The 20,269-nt window shown below is 46.5% G+C and overlaps 1 protein-coding gene across 2 annotated transcripts in view; it reads right to left on the reverse strand.

Annotated features, from left to right (window-relative positions):
• Clstn2 (calsyntenin 2) overlaps positions 1 to 19,113 on the reverse strand; it is a 588,979-nt gene extending 569,866 nt beyond the window's left edge. The window contains exon 1 of one of the 2 annotated variants that reach the window (XM_006511334.4): positions 18,601 to 19,113. In XM_006511334.4, coding sequence (XP_006511397.1) covers positions 18,601 to 18,715 — 115 coding nt within the window. In that variant the 5' untranslated portion in view covers positions 18,716 to 19,113. The remainder of the gene's footprint in view (positions 1 to 18,600) is intronic. The other variant, NM_022319.2, reaches the window with a different exon arrangement.
• Between the last annotated feature and the right edge of the window lie 1,156 nt (positions 19,114 to 20,269).

Consider the following 20,269-nt stretch of genomic DNA (forward strand, 5'->3'; position numbering starts at 1 on the left):
CAGGGTGTTATGCATAGATCTAAAGAAACCAGGCAAGCCAGGCAGTGGTGGCGCATGCTTTTAATCCGAGCACTTGGGAGACAAGGGCAGGTGGATTTCTGAGTTCAAGGCCAGCCTGGTGTACAGAGTGAGTTCTACGACAGCTATGGCTATACAGGGAGACCCTGTCTTGAAAAACCAAAAAAAAAAGAAAAAACAGAAAAAGAAGAGAGAGAGAGAGAGAGAGAGAGAGAGAGAGAGAGAGAGAGAGAGAGAGAGAGAGAGAGAGAAAGAGAGAGAAACCAGGCAAATGACATAATCCTTTATCATACTGTTTCTCCTCTGGGACACCATCATCTAAGACCCAAGTCATCTCAGAAAGATGAAATATTTTATATATATAGAAGTAGAATCTGATGGTACAATGCTTCATAGGGTACCCACTCTCCCAATATATCAGACATCCTTTGCATAAGGTTGCTGTCTAATCCTGAGTCCATAGAAATGCCAGAAAGGAGCAATGGGCTTCCAGGTGTGTGAATGTGTCTCTGTGGATTCCTAATTGCTCTCTTTTCCCACTGCTCAATGCCTGATATGAGGTATGTCAGGGCCATCCATACCCTCATGTACATCACTTCATCTTGAACAAAAAAAATCAAACTTATTACTTTACCTATTGATGCCCTCCCACACTCTGCAATGGATTTCAGTCTTTTATATATAAATGCATGCTATGCCACAGGACAAATGTAATCACTGAAAGAGAGTAAGGAAAAAGACCAGCAAGCCCAGGCAAGGAAGAAAATGAAGTCTACCCCACTCATCCTGTGATTCCCAGAGAGAGGTATAACATGTACATCCTGTAGACGATAGGCCCTACAAAGAGTGGCCAGGGACACCCCTGGTTCTGACGGGCAGTTTTCCACCTTTGCACACATCACTACAGGTCAAGTATTCTGGTGGCCACAACTCCACAACCCAGTGATTGGGCAACCATTCATACAGACTACCAAATAAGCAAAAGTAATACTTTGTTCTGAACAGTCTCAAGTGAGAGTTGGCCCTGAGCACTTCTGCTGAAGGAAAGTAAGTAGTTAGAGACCCTCTCAAGATGGCTCTGAGACTGCGTGCCTGGGAATGTGGCTGCCCAGCAATGTGCACTGGACCAGATCCTGTAACTCAAGGGCATGAGCAAAATATTATAGACCCCCTCTCCTCCCCAGGACTGGAAACTGAAGTTCTGATGAGAAAGCTGGTCTCAGTTGTATACAGTATACCAGGAAGTCTCTGCTAGCTTTGGGTCTTTAACTACCATCACATCCTGTCTCTGGAACCCTCTCTAACTTCATAACCCCTCAGAACTCTACATGTTCCAAGATCCCTCATTGAATTGCATCATCCACGCCTTTGTCTAACCATGCAGTGGACAGGTCAGATGCCAGGGCTCCATCAGGAATGAAGAAATGAGCCCTGCTCTCTCACAGAGCTTGCTCTCTGGTGAGCCAATCAAGCTTTTCAAATTAAAAAAAGAAAAAAAAAAAGAACAACATAGGAAAGAAATCACAGCAAAAAGGAGAAGATAAAGATTGCATGAACTCTTCCTGAGGCATGTTCAGGTTAAAGATGGAGCCAAATTGAGTTTAGAATGAAAAGCTTAATTTTAAAAGTTATTGAGGATGTGAGTGTTCAAGGACTTCTCTTCCCTGTGGTTGGGCTCTAGAATGGAGTGGGAAGCAGGGCAATGAACCCAGGGTCCTACACAGGGAGCAAGTGAGGCCTCTTGTCCCAAGCTCAAAGAATCCGGTGTAGCAAAACCAAGGCTGGAGAGATGGGCAGTCCTGGACTGTCCTGCCCAGGGGGGACATCTCCTGTAGTCACCTCCCCATCCCCCAGCCTCAGCTCCTGCACTGTGCTCCTGCACAGAGTTATCACTTAATACTTCAATCTGTCATCTTGTTAGCTTCTCTATCAAAACTCAGATCATCTTGAGGACAAAGCTGTTGTTCAAATAGACAACCTTCATTGAAATGTATGCTCCAACTAGGCTGCTAAACCCACGAGGAGGAAGAATGGTGGATTATGAGATAGACATGAGGTTAAGTTCAGGAAATGATATCCTAGCCTGAATAGCTCCTGAGGCAAAAAGCATTCACCAACAAAAATAAATTACGTATTTATTTAATTAAGACCTTCAGCATTTCAAGGAATCCTATTACTGGTGAATGACAATCAGCATTGGCTCAGGGTCTTTGTCATGCAAATGTTGCATTTATGCATCAGCTTTAACCTGTCAGCCATTCACCTTATTGTTTGGAGTGCTTTCTTTCCACTTGCTTCATGGTTATTGCTTTGAACCTGGAAACAGGAAAAAAGGAGAGTCCCTTTCCAAGTGGGACAACCCTTTAGTAGACCTTCTGTGTTGCCATTTCAAAACCAATACTTCAACAGTAAACCAGAACAAAAACTCCTTCAGAGAATAGGATGTGAAGAACAATGCTTACCCCATTCTCCTTGACACCCAGGGCCAGCAGATGTCGCTAACAAGACAGTCATCATGCAGAGCCAAAGGGATGGAGGCCTCTCTGCCAAGCCCAATTCTCATTTCTAAGGCACTCAGATTGTGCAAAAGGGGGACATAAAAAAAGACACATTCTTGTTCCCACTAAGTACAGAATAGAGCCAGGAACACAATTAAGACGGGCACACGCGTGCGTATACACACCACACACACACACACACACACACACACACACACACACACACACACACACATACACACACACACCCAGAGGGAACAAAATATATGAACCCATTATCTCATGAGAGGCTGCTTACAACAGCAAGGCAGAAAGCAAAGGCTCTGACGTCAGTGATCAAGGCTCAAGTACTAGAGCGTTTACTTATAAACTCACCAAAGATTTCCTAGCTGTTTCCTCGACTGCATTAAGATATGCACCTCACAGAGTTCACATGGGTTTGGCACGAGTTGGTGCATGGAAGAATCCAGAACATGCTGGTCTATAGTCCAATGCTCTTCGTGTTAGCTGTGAGGTAGGTTATATGTAACTTAACAAAGAGCAACTGTCTTCAGACTCATATACCCTGACAGCATGCTTTAGCCCTTGGGTCTCGCCAGTCTTCCCAGAACTCTCTTTATAGGTACTCATCCTCTCATAGGGAATATTCCAGGTTGACTCTCCAGTAAATGAATGTCTCTCTCCACCGGTCCTTTCTTGAGGCATAAAGACCATTCCAGATAAGACCAAGGTCGGGTACAATAAATAAATCAAGAAGGAAATTCAAGCCATTCATCAGGGACAGCCATACTTAAGGTACTGCATTAGGAGTAGGATCCAGGCAAGTCCACAAGAAACCTGGCAGATTCTGCTCTGTGCGCTGGAGCCCCGAGCTTCCAGACAATAGGGGGTGCCATCCTTTATTTTCAGGCATCCAGGGAGCCAAGCCATGTATGGATGCCCTCACAGGATCTGGTTAGTTTTCTCAGTAAGGCCCAGCCCTTGAGATATCTCTCCTAACCATCTGAAGAAACATCCAGACGATCTCAACCTCCAGTCAGGTTCATAGACATCACAGAGCAGAGGCAAACTATTGCCACCAAGCCACCTCTCAGTCCTTGGGTCGCAGGACCTAAGATCATAAGAAAGCTGTTGCTGCCCGACTGTCTACGGATTGTCAACAGATAACCACAGCACCGGCCTCTAAGTTTTATAACCTTGAGCTTACTTTATAGCAGCCTCTTCGGCTGAGATTTATTGTGCCCATTTTCGGAGGTGAGAACACGAGTCTGATGCAGTTCTACAACAGCTTCTAAGGAACGTCATCAAGATCCAGAGACAGTACATACGCCGTGCATCAGTCACCCGGAATTAAGAGAACGCTTCTGATAATCAGATGATGGACTCAGTTCCAGCAATTCCTTATTTGCACATATTTTATGTGCTGATAACACCCATCACTGAAAATAAAGTCATTTGTCTGTCAAAAAAAAAAAAAAAGCTAAATCCCCGTGAGCTAGCCACGATACTAGGCTAAGCTGATGGGCTAATTCACATCAAACTGCGCCTGTGACAATGGATCCGTGTATCTAGTCTTTCAGAGAAAGGGCAGGATTTTTATCAGTGAGGATTTCAGTGCCTTGTCTGGAATATTTGAACGGCCATAGTGATTCAGACCTGTGAGCCCTGGAGGCTCTGTGGAGAAGAGGGATTTCAGGTTTGTGGGCTGCTTCATACTGGCCGGGGACATGCTGGTGATAAAGCTAACTGCTTCACAAATTTACTTATAGGTGATCTGAGAAAATACTGAAAATAGACACTCAAGAAATTTGGCTGTGATCAGGGGTGCCAGATGCCCCCCCCCCAGACACTTGCATCACGTGGGCTGCAGGCATCAGGCCTAGCTCAACTCTTTTCATAGCCAGAGGAGGCCTTCATAGCACAGACATGGCTCAAGGACCTGGGGAAGCGCTGTCCTCAAGGAGCCTTCCAAAGCCTGGGTATAGAGAAATACTTTCTACTTCCTCCGAGCCCCGTGTCCATCAGCACTGCACAGTGCTTTTGTTCCAGCAAAGTCTTCCAGGCCCAGATGGTATGAAGGCGGGTTCTAAGTCCTGCACATGAGCACTGAGAGTTCCCAGAAGTCATATACAGCTCTCCAAATGTCCCACAAAGCCTCATAGCTGCCAAGCAAGTCTGGCCGAATGTCTGAAGGCACTGGGTGTTCCAGTCTTGATAGATCTGCCTCAGGGGATTCACAGAGGTACAGCAAGGACACTTTCTGTAAATGGCTTCTTTGCTCAGCCTCTCTCTGTCTGGGTTCCCTCAAAAGGAGACCCCCCGAGTCTAGGCCCCAGAACAGGTTTTGAGGGATGATCTCAGGGAGGATGGAAAGGGGAGCACAATAGTAATACAGGAAGAGAAGGAAGCCAGTTACCACCACAGGCAGCTGGGATGCTGGACCCTCAGATGTCCTCCACCTGCAGGCAAAAGGGTGGAACACATTGGGTTTTGTGAACTCTTGGCAGCCACTGATAAAACCAGGTCCTGGGAGTATAAGTTTCCTAGACCTTGGGATCTGCCATGACTGCAAGTTTAGGACTCTAGTAGCCAGAGGGAAGCCATAAGCAAAAGGCTGACTCTCTTTGGAGTTGGGCTACAGACACAAACAGAGGAGATGTGACCAGGCACTGACAGGCGCGGTTACAATCACTCTCTGTAGAGTGCTTTCTCCATACATGTGCATCTAACACCACAGAGACATTGCTCTCTCCATATACACATCTTCCATCTCTCTGCCTTTGGCTTCCAGCCACCGGCACCACATTGAGCCTGAAGAAAACCCATTCCACAGAGAAGTCAAGACCAAGGCACAGCGGAACATCCTGAAGCTCACTTCCTCTGTAAGGGGGAGGCTTCAGTTTCCAAGCCACTGCTAGCAAGTTCTCCCTGAGGAAGCACCAGCTCTACTCTCCTAGCTCAGCAGACTGGGGGTGGTGGGAGGGCCAGCCGATCTTCATCCACAGCTGGCTATAAGGGAAATATTAGGCCATTTCTAACCAGACTTGGGATCACCTTGTGGTGTAGGAAGGTCTAGAAACAGTCCAGAGTTACATGAAAAATAGAAAATCCCGGTACTCTATAAAACTACAAGTCCAGGACTTCCTGAATAAGGTCCTGGCCTTAACCATTGCCAAACACTGCCATATTGAAAGCTTAGTGTCTGTTTTGAGCATTTTCTACTTGGAAGTGGCCTGCATATATGCAGAAATGCCAAAGTGATGCTAAAATAACACACCCCAACCATCTGTCTTACTCCTCCAAATTGTTGTTTGATGTACTTTTGTCTGGCTGTCAGGAATTTCATAACCCCTTTGGTGCTGTGAGTGAGTGCCTGTGAGTATGTGTGTGTGTGTGCGTGTGTGTGTGTGTGTGTGTGTGTGTGTGTGTGTGTGTGTGTGTAAGTTCACCTATCTCTGAAGCATTTCAGAAGGTGAAAATTTCAGAAAATTACAGAAATTCTCTCTTTCTAAATATACTTCAAGGCTTCATGAAGGAACCAATGTGGCAGATTTGGGTTGGTTGGGAGAGCAGCCTCGGAAAGAAGTATTTAGTAAGTCAAGTCAGAAGAGTGGGTGTGAGGACCCCTCCCTCCCAAGCTTTTCTCCTTATTACATACAGGCTGTCTGTGCGGGAGCTTCCAGGAAAGCCACCTTTAAATTCACAGCTCATCATCTATCATAATTGAAAATATGGTGGTGCATAAGAAATGATGTTGACTTTGGGATCAGAATGTCAACCAGGTCTTTTCATTTCAAAAATCCATGCATCCCTCAGCGGCCTTAAGCTACTATTAGGCTAAAAATTTTATAAACTCAACTCCAAGTCAAATATTACAGGACTACCAAATGTCACCAAACCACTTAGTAAGAGGATGTGGCATTCCCATTAAATCAAACTATCAAGTTGTATTTCATCTCTAAGCTGCTGAATATTTGGCAAAATAGTCTCATCCTTAGCAACACTGCAATCTGATAAGGAAGGGAGAAGGAAGTTTTAATCCCAGCACTCTGGAGGCTGAGGTAGGCAGATCTCCATGAGTTGCTAACCAAGACAGTGTGACCTTTCTCAAAAACAAACACAATCAGGGGAGGTAGGAATAAAACCATCCCTAGGGATTTAAAAACAAAACGAAATCAAAATCTTCCTTCCTCTACCTTTTCAATGAAAGTATTCATCAGCAGGACGTTTCATCTCTGGAATATAAGTGTTGACCCTATGCCCATCCTGTTGTTTGAGTCTACCATCTCCTATTTTTGCCCAATGGATGACAACCACCAAAAATTCATTGCAGCCAGGTTTTACAGCTTCTTATTTACATTTTGTTGCAGACCAAGTCCAGATCATTTTAAATTTTTAGTTTTATATCTGACACAAAGGAGCCACCTACTCCAAAGGAGTGAGGCATGCTGTGGCCCGCCAGCCCCACTTAACACTTCCATGAGTCAAGGACAGGAGAAGCAAGAATCAACATATTGAACCCTCACACACACACACACACACACACAAACACACACACACACACACACACACACACACACACACACACAAATGTCCTCTGGTCTAAAAGATGTTCTAATGTTTGCTTGATAGGCTCCACTCCCAAGATGCCCCGATGCAACTTAGAGGCATGAAGAGTCGTTGGCATGAACAGCCTATGCACATCTACATTACTGATAAAGCAACTGCAAGCTGCTACACTGTTGGAAGCTTCCAGATTTCCCAGTCCATTTTCTTCACCTCTTACATAACTTTGGGGAAGGTACAAGCCTCATAAAGATTTCACGGAGGTTCCTGAGCCCTGCGAACTTATGGGTTTACTATCTCCTTCCATGAGGGAACATCCATAGACCTTGTCTCCTAAGGAACTTAACTGAGTGATCACAGCTACTCTGACTCAGTACGGCGTGAGGCTGGACCAGGCTGGACCAGGCTGGACTGTGGAGAAAGAGCTACACAATACCTGGTCAAGTCAACCTGTTCCATTTGCTCCCCAGCTGGTAGTTTTCCTCTTTCCCCCCGACAGTTCCCAGAAAGGATATATTTATAAAAGTTGTGTATATTTTAAGCTTTGGTATCTTGGGGTGTTGGGCAGGGGTAAGAAATGAGCACCTGGGGCTGGACATCTCCACCTGAGTTTTCTCATTCTCTTTTTGACAGCAGCCACACAGGAATGGGTCAGCTGGATGTCCTAAGAACGGAGGCACGAGTCTTGTCTTGTTCAGAGTGTTACCAGAAACATTTCACCAGTTAAAAACCTCACACTACCGCATTTGTATTCATGGTGTCATTAGTGCCTAGATACAGACACCTGGATCTGTTGGTGGCTATTGAATTCACAGTGGCTCAAATGAAGTCACTGTCAAATTCACCACAAGCACCTACTTCATTTCTTCCTTTAGTATACAGGTAGGCCTTTAGTATGGGTTGGAATACATATTGCTACACATTTTTTTTTCTTTGTAGTTCCTGACTATCTCAGCTTAGGCATCATATGGCTTGTTAAATTATGTACATACTTTCTTTAAATGTCTGTACATTTCATTTCAGGATAATAATGGTGTCACTACAAAATCTGTATGGTAAGATAGAGGAAGAGGGACAGGAAGAGGGAGGGAGAGTGGAGAGAGGGAGATAGGGAGAGAGAGAGAGAGAGAGAGAGAGAGAGAGAGAGAGAGAGAGAGAGAGAGAAAGAGAGAGAAAGAGCCAGGGAGAGAGAAACTGGCTGACTCTTGGTTTTAAGATCCTTTGTGCCTACGTCCTGTTACACACTGTATAGTAGAGCCTGCTTGATCCACGCTCCAGCCTTGGTATTCCAAGAGCAATGTTATTCCCACTTGAACCAGAGTTGTGGGATGACAGATATCCTGGATTGGTCTGAAGCTAGCCCACATAGGGAATGGTAGGATTACCCAGAGAACAACTCTTACCCATAGGAGAAAGGGGGAATCTACCCTCCACCGCAAGCAACATATCATAGCCCACACCTCTCGCTCCTGTCTTCTGGAGAGGCTGCCTATTGTCAGCCTCAGAAGACTTGGGCCTTGCTTTGCTTGAGAGAAGTAGTATTTCCCTGTGCACAAAGTCATGCATTAATGCCCAGGCTTGAACCAGCATTTTCTTAGATCCCAAAGTAAATGTTCTGGCTTCAGAGAGATTCCCATTTGTGCATTTCTGCAGATGATATATACACAACCCAGAAAGCTCAGCCTCTGTTCCCTGGTGCCCTAGCTGTGGGCTTAGAAATTCACAAACCTCATTGCAAGCGACCATCCCACTTTAATTGATAACAAAGCTTTTCCAATTAAGAACCTCGTCTTTGCTTCTTTGTACACGTGCATCCGATATTACAAATTGCAAATCGTTCCTAACGATCTGTTTGGAAAGCAGGTGTGATTTATCCACTGAGGGATTTGTACAGTCTGGGGATTACTAGAAGGCTGATGGGAACAAGGAGGCCTAAAGGGGCGATGTGGGAGAACCTCGGCTCTGCAGCAGGTGATAGTCACAGCTCAATTCTCACCAGGGCGTGGCAGTGTTCTTCAGTAGTATATGGTGTTCTGTGCTGCAGAGGACAAGGTGGGGCTCAGGACATCGTGACTTCACTGGTGGTTAACGTTACAAAAGACACTGAAGTTCACATGTGGGATGGCAGATGCTGAGGACCAGGGTTCTATAGACTTCTGGGCTGAGGAGGAAGTGTCAAGGAGCTACACAGAAGGCAAGCCCAGTGCTTCAGCGTTTCCAGCAAAGAAGGAACACAATGGTGTCTGTACCCTCCCTCAGCCACAGAAACCCCGAAGGCAAGATTTTCTTCTATCGGGACCCAACTCAAGGTCCACCACAGAGAGCCTGGGATGGGTCCTAATTTGGGGGCACCAAAGCTATTATTACTTGAGTGTGGCTTAAACACAACAGACACCTGCCTACCTCACATGTCCAAGCTCCACTGTCCCAGATAGTCTACCACGAAGCTTGAGTATTACCATGTGACTTGCAGACCTCAAACAGGGCAAGATGAGAGTAGGTGTCATGTGCCATTACCTCTTGTCAAGGTCAGAGATGTTTCCTTCCGGACGAGATGATGAAGGAAAGCATGAGGATGCCAGTGTCGTGTAGACTCAGGTCGAGAGCAGTGGCAGCTCCCAATGCCCCATGTAAAAGGCCTTTCAGCTGAAAGTGTGTACCAGGTGACATGGCATGAAGACAATGCTCATCACAAACCCGTGTCTTTGGTAACATTGGCTTGTTTTGTTCAGTGGCCATCGCTACATCTTCAGAAAATGCCTTTGCCCAGTGTCTAGTGGATTGAGAAGATACAACACAAAGCTATCTTGGTGATGACTCTAGTCACTCATTATTGGCGGTGTCTTAGGGGGTGGTTTCGGAGGAGGAAGCAGCCAGAAACAAGCATTGGTGGCACCAAGCATAAGGAGAGAGAGAGAGAGAGAGAGAGAGAGAGAGAGATTCTGGAGTGTTTGGTACAAGCAGTTGTGTTGCAGGACAGGGAGGATGGGAGGAGGAGAAACACTGAATGCTGAGGCAATAGTTGTGCAGCCTATGGTATACTTCAGGAACAAAATGGTTGGACTTGGGTTTCCTAAAAGTTACAGAAAATTCCAGAAAAATGTACACCTCCAAAGAAAGATTGTTGGCTACTCACTGGCTTCCATTCCCCTCCTGAGGAGAATATCCTATGAGAGCTGCCATTAAATTTCTGGAAGATTGGAGTTGAGAAAAGGCAAGAGATTGTTCAAAGAGAGAAAGGATAGAAATATGATTTTTAAAAAAAATAGCACTCTTTTTCATTGCTTCTAATTAAAAGAAGAGTATATATCATTGTAATGACTTAAATACAACTCTAAAATTAGTAATTAAGGAATGACCATCCAGAGACTGACGCCAGTGGGAAATAACGCATAAATGATTGGATTTCCTTTGGGAAAAGAAACAAAATGAACAGTAAAAAGGAATCCAGGGAAGGCACCAGGCTCTGGCTGTAGCATTTCTTCACTTTGATTACACATAACCTCTGGAGAACCCACACTCCCGAAAACAGAAATACCAGAAACAAAACGTAACTAAAACCGTGGAAATGCTGTGTGCTGCAAACGCAGCCTTCGCCCCTTCTCTAGCAGCCTGTTCCTTTCCTGAGAAGTCCCCTGGCTTTCAGCTCTTGCCTCTAAATCCTTATTCACCATCTCTCCCGGATAGCAAGGGAAGCTGGGGGCAATCTGACATAGAGAGAGATGAAGTAAAACCCTGGAACCCTGTGGGCTTCATCTTTCCTTCCACCTAGGTTGAAAGGACCAAAGTCAGTGCTTTTCTAACTTCAGGCTCATGGAAAAGAATGCTCCACACCCCAGAATTACTCCCTCTACCCTTAATTTTGTGTCTAGTCATGAGTGATTCATCCTTTTAGGTTAGCCACTCCCTTAGTAGATTTGGCGCCAATACCTCCAAGGCAGACTGTTAGATGACACTTACTGCATCCAAAGAGGCAGCATTTGTAGAACGTAGCTTGATGAGTGGTGGGTCTTCCCTTTCATTCTAGCAGATGAAGGAATAGAAATCTTGTCCCTTCCCAGAGCGGACTGAAGCCGAAACCTAGAGTATGAAGTTTAAGCCTCACCCCTGCCTTCATCTGCTCCTTGCTTCTTCTCCACTGAACTCCCAATGTCTTGATGAAGAGTCCATCCCTTAAATCCAGATGGTCAAGTACAGGGAATGGAAGAGAATCCACAGCCTGACCCCAAAGAAGACAGCCCCCTGGATGTTCACATAGGCCCCAGGCTCTACCTGCACCCATTTGAACAGACCCCCAAATCCCTCAATAAACCAGAAGTTTTTTTGCAACATTTGGCCTAAGAATGAGGCAGAAGTGTCTCTAGCTTCAGATATAGGGTGCTAAGTGGTTCCTGGCAGCAAGAGTGAGAAATCGTGAATCCCTACCCGTGTTCTCAAGCTATGGAAGTCCAGAGAAACTGCTGCTCAAAGGGATCATAAATAACACATCTTAAGGCGGGGACTTCAATATTTTTGAAGGGTTTCCTTTCTCCTCCCTTCCAACTTTGATATATGTACTTACTTAACAAAGGTCTGGGGAGGGTTAATTGAATTAATATATGTAAAGTGCTTTAAGTTTGAGGAGAATGCACAATATAAATGGAAGTGTCACTAAAAAGGTTAATCTAATTTACATCTAACACTTTCAGTTCATGGTGTTAATGAACTATATCCTTTTAGAGAGTGATTAATTTATAGAAATGTGATTATTTTTTCCTAATGCTATATATGGGTCAGCTTCTCCTATTACTATATCTAACTTTATAGGAAAACTCAACATTTTATAAATTAAGAAAATAAATCAAGGGCTCCTGTAATGGTTATAGTTCATTAATTACAAGGAGACAGGCATTAGATTAACATTTATCTGTTTTAATTAATTTGCTGCAATGCAGTTATCCATGAAAATTGGAGAAATGCTTGACATAATATTAACAGTTTTTTGCTGGTATTGTGCTGAAAATTCTGGGCTTGGCACAGCTATATTTAATGTACGGCCATGGGGACCATCAGCATTGTGGCACATGCATCAGAGAACTGGAGAGGGACTCCTTGCTAAATTCAAACTTCAGAAAATATAATTAACTGAGTCTACAAGACAAGATGAAGGGAGAAAGATCTGAGGCTTTGTTTGGGGGTTTGGGGTCCCAAAGTCTCAAAACAAATTTCTTAAATATGATCACTTAATTTCCTTAGCTACTTTATCTTTTCAGAGGACATGCAGAGCTATCTTTCTGGATACCTGGAACTTTTGAGGTAGAGAAAATGGGCACCGTGAATTTCTTTCCTACCTACAGAAAACCAGATGCCTAGAGGCTCTGAGCCCAGAGACCCTCCCAGCTCACTGGTGAATCCAGACCATGAGAACTGAACACCAAAGCCTTTCCCTAACATCCCACGGTGGTTTTCTACTCGGAGTTAAGCAAAGGCTGCACATTTATTTAACCACATAATAAATCAGACATCGTGGAGAGTGGCGGAAGACACAGAAGTGATGTGCTTTTATTCTAAATTGGCAACTGGGTTTTCACATGGCGATTCAAGGCAACAGCTGCAAAGAGATAAGTCATCATTTTAGCTGATTAAACTTTCTCAGACAGAGCCAGGACAGTGTCTGCAGACTCCAAGTGCAATTTAAGGTGGCACGATCGAGGCCTGACTCCTTCACACATTTTAGTGTGTGGCTAATGTCCTCATCCATTTAGGGATTTTAAACCCCTATGATGCAGAAGCGCAGAAGCAGTGCGTTGACAGGAAAAAGGCCAGGCTAAACTCAGGAAGTAGCTCTGAGGTGCATGGCTGAGGCTTGGAAGACTTTCAAGTGCTCTGAGAGGCGCACTCTTGAATACAGTGCTTAGCAACAGTCTCAACGGGATGAGCAGCGCATCTCCCTTTAGAGATCCACGGTCACCACCTTCTATGGAAACAGGAAGATGCCACGCACTTTGAAGGGGGAGAAAACAAGGAACAGGTGAAACTGGGAAAGCAAAGCCCACATGGGGAGCGGAGAAGCAGGGGGGTACAATGGAACACCATCCACATTAGAAACTCTGCGCTCTTTAAAGAAAAAGCACAGCACAGGTCCTTCTTAAAGACAGTTGCAGACCCTTGGTAAGGAATGATCATTTCTCTGCTTGGGGTGGGTGGGACACAGCAAGCTGCGGGGTCAGGGTGGGGCTTTACAGGGAGGATACAAACCAGACTTACTCCCGCAGCAGTTCTGAAGGATTCTCAGAGTGGCATTACCTTCAGGTCCTGTGGTGCCTCTCTGACCTCCCTTGGGGCCTCCCTCAAGCTCACATCAAATCACTCTGCTAAGTGAGGCTCCCTGAGAGGGAATCCGTATTGGTTGGCCATACTGTTCTGGGTTGGGAATTTCAGTCCTGCCGCCTCTGTGAGACCTTCGACAAGTTCAAACCCTTCTTGGAGCCTCTGACTCCTGCTCCTAGAGTACATATGAGGGTCAAATTGTAACAAACGCTTTAAGATCGCATCAGAAAGGTAGCAGGCGCTCCACAAGCATGCGCTGTTCTAACCGCTCCTGGACCTGGATGCAGGCAATGGAGTCAGTGCTGGGTGAGCTTGCTCTTCGCCCTTGTCAGTCCCCCAACCAAGGGCCTTCTTCCTATTTTGCATTTACTGTCCTGTACCCACCCCATCTACTCATCCAGTCTCTACTTACCCATCAAGACCCTTCTCATTTTCTCCATAATGTCTCCCCGACTTCTAACCTTCTCCATTTACTCCTCCCTTACAGGACTCTGGGGCTCCAAGAACAATCTACCTCTTGTTTTAGACTTTGTGTTATCGCCAGAAACCGAGCTTGCTGATCAGGCTAAATAACAGAGCCCACAGCATATTTGGATAATTCTAACTCCCATCATGGGCATCCCTCTGACCTCCTATCTGTGCCTTCCCCACAGCTCCGTTCTCCGCTCTGTAGAGTGCCAATGGCTTTAGTCCAATGGTTTCCAAGGCCTCCCAGTGGTCTTGCCGGAAAACCTAATTTTCTGATGGAACCATTTCTACAGGGTCCAATTAGTGCTATGCTAAATAATAAAGAAGAATGTGATAATGAGTCTCAAGCTGTATTTTGGTTGTCATAGTTTTGGGTCACCCTTATCCCTGTAAGTACAAAGCATCTCAGATGCGGGGCATGCCATTGATGAAGAAAAGGACCACTTACTGCTGCCTAGGTCTGCAAGCTGGGAGGTAAGCAGCAACCAGGCTGATGATCTGTTTTTATAAGCCAAGTCACACCGCATGAGTTACTCCTCCCGAACCAGAACCTCCCACATCTCTGGTGCTTGCACATGGACATACACTTGCTTATTTATGTGTATAGAACAGGCTCCCAAGCCTCACTCTCAGCTTGCTCCGCATTAAGTTTCAGACTGGCCATTAAAAGGTAGTTGCAAAGGCATTCATGGAGCAGTAAAGGATGCAGGAGGTCTCACAACTTACATCAAATACATGTATGTGCATGTGTGTTTGTATGTGGTATTTGCTCATACGTGCACAGCCCTTATACAAAGAAAAACTAAAAGACAGAGACAATTCAGAGAGAATTGAGTTTTAGCTGATTAGACAAAGCTATTCAATTTCAAAGAGTTCAGACAAGGGGGAGTTTCACCAAGTCTTGGAACTACTATAACCAGGTGTCTGAGGATTGATAATTAAAATCATTGTATATTCAGTGTCCTCTACAACACATTCTGAAATAGAATACTGTTTCTATTTACTCTCTGAATACTGTTATCACAGCCACCTTGCAAGCCAGGGCTCTGTATTCCCACTTTATAGATGTGGAAACCAAGGCTCAAAGGGTTAAATCATTTGCCTAATATCCTCTAATGAGAGAATAATTGGGCCAAGATTCAAAATCAACTTTCTCTGGCAGCTACACTCAAATGTTACTTCACAGGACAAGAGAAAAATCAAAAATGTCTATGTCAAAAAAGGAGGGGGGTACAATCCAGGACTGCATTCAGGTGTGCACACTAAGCCAAACACTACTGGCTGCGCATTGCACAACTCAAGGCCAGCCCAAGCAATACAGAGAAGCCCTGAACACCCACAGATCAGTCTGCGATCAGGCAAGGAAACATAGGCATGACTTGCTAGGAGGGGCCATCCCAGGAAGGTTCCTAGAGAAGATCATGCCCCCTTGTGACCACACTTGGGTGATAATGATAATAAAGCTGACCATAAGAGCAGAGGTGACTAGGGACAACTGCAGGTGAGAGTAAACTCTAGTTCGATGCTGAGAAATATGTTGGGCCCTTGTGTTTGAGCTGCAGCGGCAACTTTATGGCCCCTTTAAGAGCCACGTGCTACTTGCCCAAGATGATTGAGGACAATTCCCTGCAGGAGTGCACATCACCCTTTAGGGCAGGGGCTGCCATATGCAATATTGTGCAGTCCTCAAAAGTGGTTTTCAGTCTGTGGATGAAAGGATAGTGCGGCTTCCTTGATCAAGAACACTGGTTCCCACAGGTACAAGCAACTTCTGATTTCTGCCTCACACACAGGCCTGCTTTACGTACGTGCTCACCAGGTGAGCCTGTAGTAACTGATGCTCTATACGCAAGGGCTGTGCTGAGCGATCTCTATCCCTGCAGTCTGGCACCTAGGAAGAGAATGCATACTGAGTCCTTGAGGTTATAAGGTCACTGGCATTTTATTAAACGTAACATAAACCTTCAGGTGACTTCTGGAGCTCATCGTCTTTCTCTGATACATTGTGCCTTTCTCTAGAATAATTCCCAAGCATTGTTCATAGTGTGTGTGTGTGTGTGTGTGTGTGTGTGTGTGTGTGTGTATAGGAATCCAAGAAGGGCTTGTTTTTATGTGTATCCTAAGCATAGGAAGATGAGGAAGCAGTTTTAACTGCCCGGCTACTTTATTCATGTCTGCTTCTGGAACATGGCTGCACTGGAAGCTCAACCTTAGGTGGAAAACCCCAGCAGTGGTCAGGAGTTAGCTTCTAGGTCCCCTGCAGCAAGAAGTAAGAAATGCAAAAGCAGAACACACTGGTATTCAGATGTGCCACCTCACAGGAATTTGAGACCAGCAGAACACCTGTAAAAAGTTATTTAGAGGGTGTGTCCAACTCACAAGGTCTGTACCCCTCAGCTAAGGCATCGTCATGCACACTCCTGGTTGTCTTCTTTCTACCCGTGAACTCGGAAGTGCACTGAGAAAGACAGCTGTCTCTCTGTTCAGTCTCTCTCAAGGGCCCTCCTGAGTCTTCTCCTTTTTAACGATGGGAATAGAAATGATAGAAGCCTTACAAAACAGCGCTATCAGAGGCAGTGTGTGTTACGTGCAAAACTCAGTTTTATTGTTCCTCCCAAATAGTCCTCAGGGGTTGTACAATTTAGAAATGTAAACTTCAAGTGCACTGAAATAAAGAAAGTCTGACCTGTAAATGTTAAATAAACTGTTATAATAAATGTGTCTGTTGTGACCAAATAGTCCTTGTTTCGAAATAAATAAATTAAATAAATAAATAAATAAATAAATAAATGGTGCTCTTTGCAGCCCCCTTGTGGCTTGAAGGGGAAAGACAAGGAGAATCCAGAGTAGCTCCTATTCTCAAGGCCAATAAAACTTTTAGAGTAGAATGACAAATAGCTTTAAATGTGAAATGGATATATTCTAAGGGAAGAAAATTACGGATTTAAATTATTTTATATACAATTATTTACATAATCTAGACCTGTGGAAGCCTGCATTTGTTGTGGCTTTTTGTTCTCTCCCTCTCCTCTCATTTCCCATTCTTGGCAAACTCAGCAAGGTGTTACAGGAGGGGCTCTCTTCCCAAATTACTCCTTCTCTAATCCTTACTCACCGTGAGCTCCCCTGAAAGGATGAAATCTGCCTACCTGTCAAAGTGTCCGTACTGGAAGAACAGACTGTTCGGACGCTCGGTTTCTATCCTTATTTTCACCAGAACAACAGCAACAGCATAGTACATTGGTCCCTTCATACAGACAACCTTTTACCATACCACTTTTAAAAAGACATTTTCATGATGAATTTTTCTGTCTTCTCAAAAAAAGAAAAAAAGAAAGAAAGAAAAAAGGAAGAAAGAAAGAAAGAAAGAAAGGAAGAAAGAAAGAAAGGGAAAAAGAAACTCCTTGAGGAAGAGGAGAGGTACGTGTTAGAAAGACACCTGTGCATAAAATCTTTTCCATTTTATGTCACCAGAAATCAATAGATTAAAAAGAATAGGAGCACCTCTTTTCCCAAATTTATCACTTGCAAATGTCAGGAGAGGCCGCTCTCAAAGTCCAGACAAGGCAAATGGAATGGCCTGCTTCCCCAATTGCCCTGTCTCCGGAGAGATCCAGGCTGCTGTGCTTTTCATACCAGCTCAGCCAACAAACCTCTAAATCAAGCTGTCTCTACTTGGGAATCTTTTTCCAACAAGGACAAAAACTCTGTTTTCAAAATATCGCCAGACAGAATTCCAAGGACCATATGTCACCCGTTCACCTGGCAGAAATCAAAAGCACGCCCTCCTCGTCAACAGTGCAGAGAATCAACAAGTTACCACTTAAGCCAAACGCTCCATCCTGCAATCTGCTACAGTCTCCCTGAGCCCACCATCATCCACCCCAATTGGGCTCCTGCGATGCTTCCCAGCTTTTGGCTACCGCGTGACCTTCTGTTCCAGACCCGCCCTCCAGATGCAGGCTCCCCAACCTGCGCTTCTCCCAGCGCTCCCAGACAGCTGTCAAAGTCTGGGGCTTGCGGGCTTCAGGTTCCCCTGATAACGCCAGCGTTCAGGAGAATCTTAGAGGATTAGAGAGGTCAAGATCAACTATAAAGACCAGAGAGGAGCTCTAGGCTCGGAGGCTCGGTCCTCCGAAGAAAAGCAGAGTGTGAGCCGCAGTAGCAACCATCACATCCCGCGCTTCTTCCGGACTCTGCCCATCTTGAGGGCGTGAGTTCCCAGGGGAGCCAGAGCCCGCGCTGCGGAGGAGCAGGAGGAGCGCCTGGGTGCGGGCAAGGCTTTCAGGAGCCTACAAGTTCCCACGCCATCCTCAAGCTGGAGTGCCAGTCCAGCTCGTCTCGCTGCTTTGAAGACGCCCCTGGTTCTTGCCCCCAAAGCAGAAGCAGACAGACACCTGCTTCACCCACTCCCCAGCCCCCGCTACAGCGCCCATGTCCTGCCTTGCTCAAAGCATCCCTGAGCCAAGCCCCGCGATGCTCCCACCCCAGCACACAGGGCCCCCAAAGTTCTCTATACTCCATAGACCTCCCCTTCTCCTTGGCGCCTGGACCCCGCCCAGAGGTTGGGCTGGAGAACCTCTTGGGTCCACAGTTTAGGGCGCACACTTCGAGGACGGTGCGCGCAGAAGCCGAAGCTGCCACAAGAAAGGGCGGGTGTTAGACGAGTAAGTCCAGGGTCTGCACCCTCGAGCCCGCCCTGCTTCCTTCCAGAAGAGGAACAAACTTCCCCAGCACCCACCTTTCGCCACGAGGAGGCGGCGCCGCCGGCTGTCTCCGCCGTCTCCACTGCCGCCGCCGCTCCCTACGCCCAGCGCCAGCAGGAGCGGCACCAAGCACAGCCTCCCCGGCAGCATCCTCGCCGCCTGAGCCGCCACCGAGCTGCAGCCGCCGCCTCCTACCGCTCGCGCCGGCCTCGCCTGCCGGTGTCCGCTGGCGTCCGCTGGTGTCCGCCGGTGCCTGCCGCGCCGCCTCCCTGGAGCTGCCGGGTGCGCTTCTGGAGCCGCCGCCGCCGCCCTCACTCACCGCCTCCGCTGCCCTTCGCCGCGTCGCTCGCTCTCCCGCAACAGCAGCACTCACTGGCGCGGACCCGGAGCGGCTCCAGCGCTCACCCCGGGACGGCCCGTGACGTCACGGAGGGAGGGAGGTGGCTCGTGCATATTCATGAGACGCGGACATCGGCGCGGGGTTGCGCGCTCCCCCGCCTCGCAGCTCCGGCCCCCAACTTTCCACAGCCATCCCCTATGCCGCTCGCTCGCGTGATCCGACTCGGTCAGGCGCCGGTTCCGGCGGGTGGAACCCATGCGGGAGGCTCCAGGGGAGCCTTAGGGCCTGGCGTCCCCCCCTGCGGCTCTCCAAACTGCAGCCCCGAGGCACTGCGAGCGCCACAACCAAGTGATCGCCCGAGGACCTTCTGTAAAGATGCAGGCGACCCTACTGTGATGCGCCCTTTGAACCGACATCCCTGCGGAGGGGCCAGGATGCTGTCTCTGTGGACCCTGCCCTTGGATATGGTCTAGGGATGGACGCTCTATGCCGCCTGGTCTGGGGAGGGCGCCAGGCGCTCACTAGAGCTGCAAAAGGCCACTGCCTCTAGGAGTTGTAGGGCAGAGATCACTTAGGACCTGCGTAGCAATGCCCGGGCTCTGTGCCATCTCAGTGAAGCAGGCACAGCCACTGCTAGAGTCAAAAGGACTAGCTAAAGTCAGAAAAGGCAACTGTCAGTCTTCAGTGGGAAGCACATTCAAACTTCTCCCTCAGAAGTTGCCACCTTTACATTGTCACTACCTAGGTAAGAGTATGCCATTTGGTATCATGCCTTCTAAAATCTCAAGCCAAGGAACACTGTCTCTGGAGGTGGGGTTCATATAGTTCTCCACCACAATACACCCCCAACCACCATCAGGCTGCCAAAGGATCAAGAAGGTTCCCAGTAAAATCAACTAACCGCTCGGAAGAAATCACTATATTTCCATAGATGTACTATTTTCTCACGATCCAAGGGTCATGTGCAGTTGAGAAATGAGGCAAAAAAAAAAAAAAAAAAAACCAAAAAACAAAAAAAAAACAAAAAACACAGAAACAAACAAAATTATCCTTTCATTCATCATCCCGTTCAAGACATTTCCTGAGCACTAAATGATTGTGGATGCCCCGTTAGGCAATGAAGGACACAAGGTCTTTGTCCCTCTTGGAGAAGCCAAAGGGGATGAAAGCAGTTAAAGTCCCCCGCTTTATGGTCCTGCACATTCTTTATGTTGCTCGATATGAGCCTGTACAAATCAATTAGCCAAATGTGTATATTGCAACACTGACTGAACAGCATCTCATAATTAATAAGTGTAGTTCGGAGTACTCAACCAAGCCATAAAATACATTAAGAGCCTTCTGCTGCCCAGCCTCCCTGTGTG

This window comes from Mus musculus, chromosome 9 (assembly GCF_000001635.26).
Source record: "Mus musculus strain C57BL/6J chromosome 9, GRCm38.p6 C57BL/6J".
Classification (NCBI taxonomy): Eukaryota; Metazoa; Chordata; class Mammalia; order Rodentia; family Muridae; genus Mus; species Mus musculus.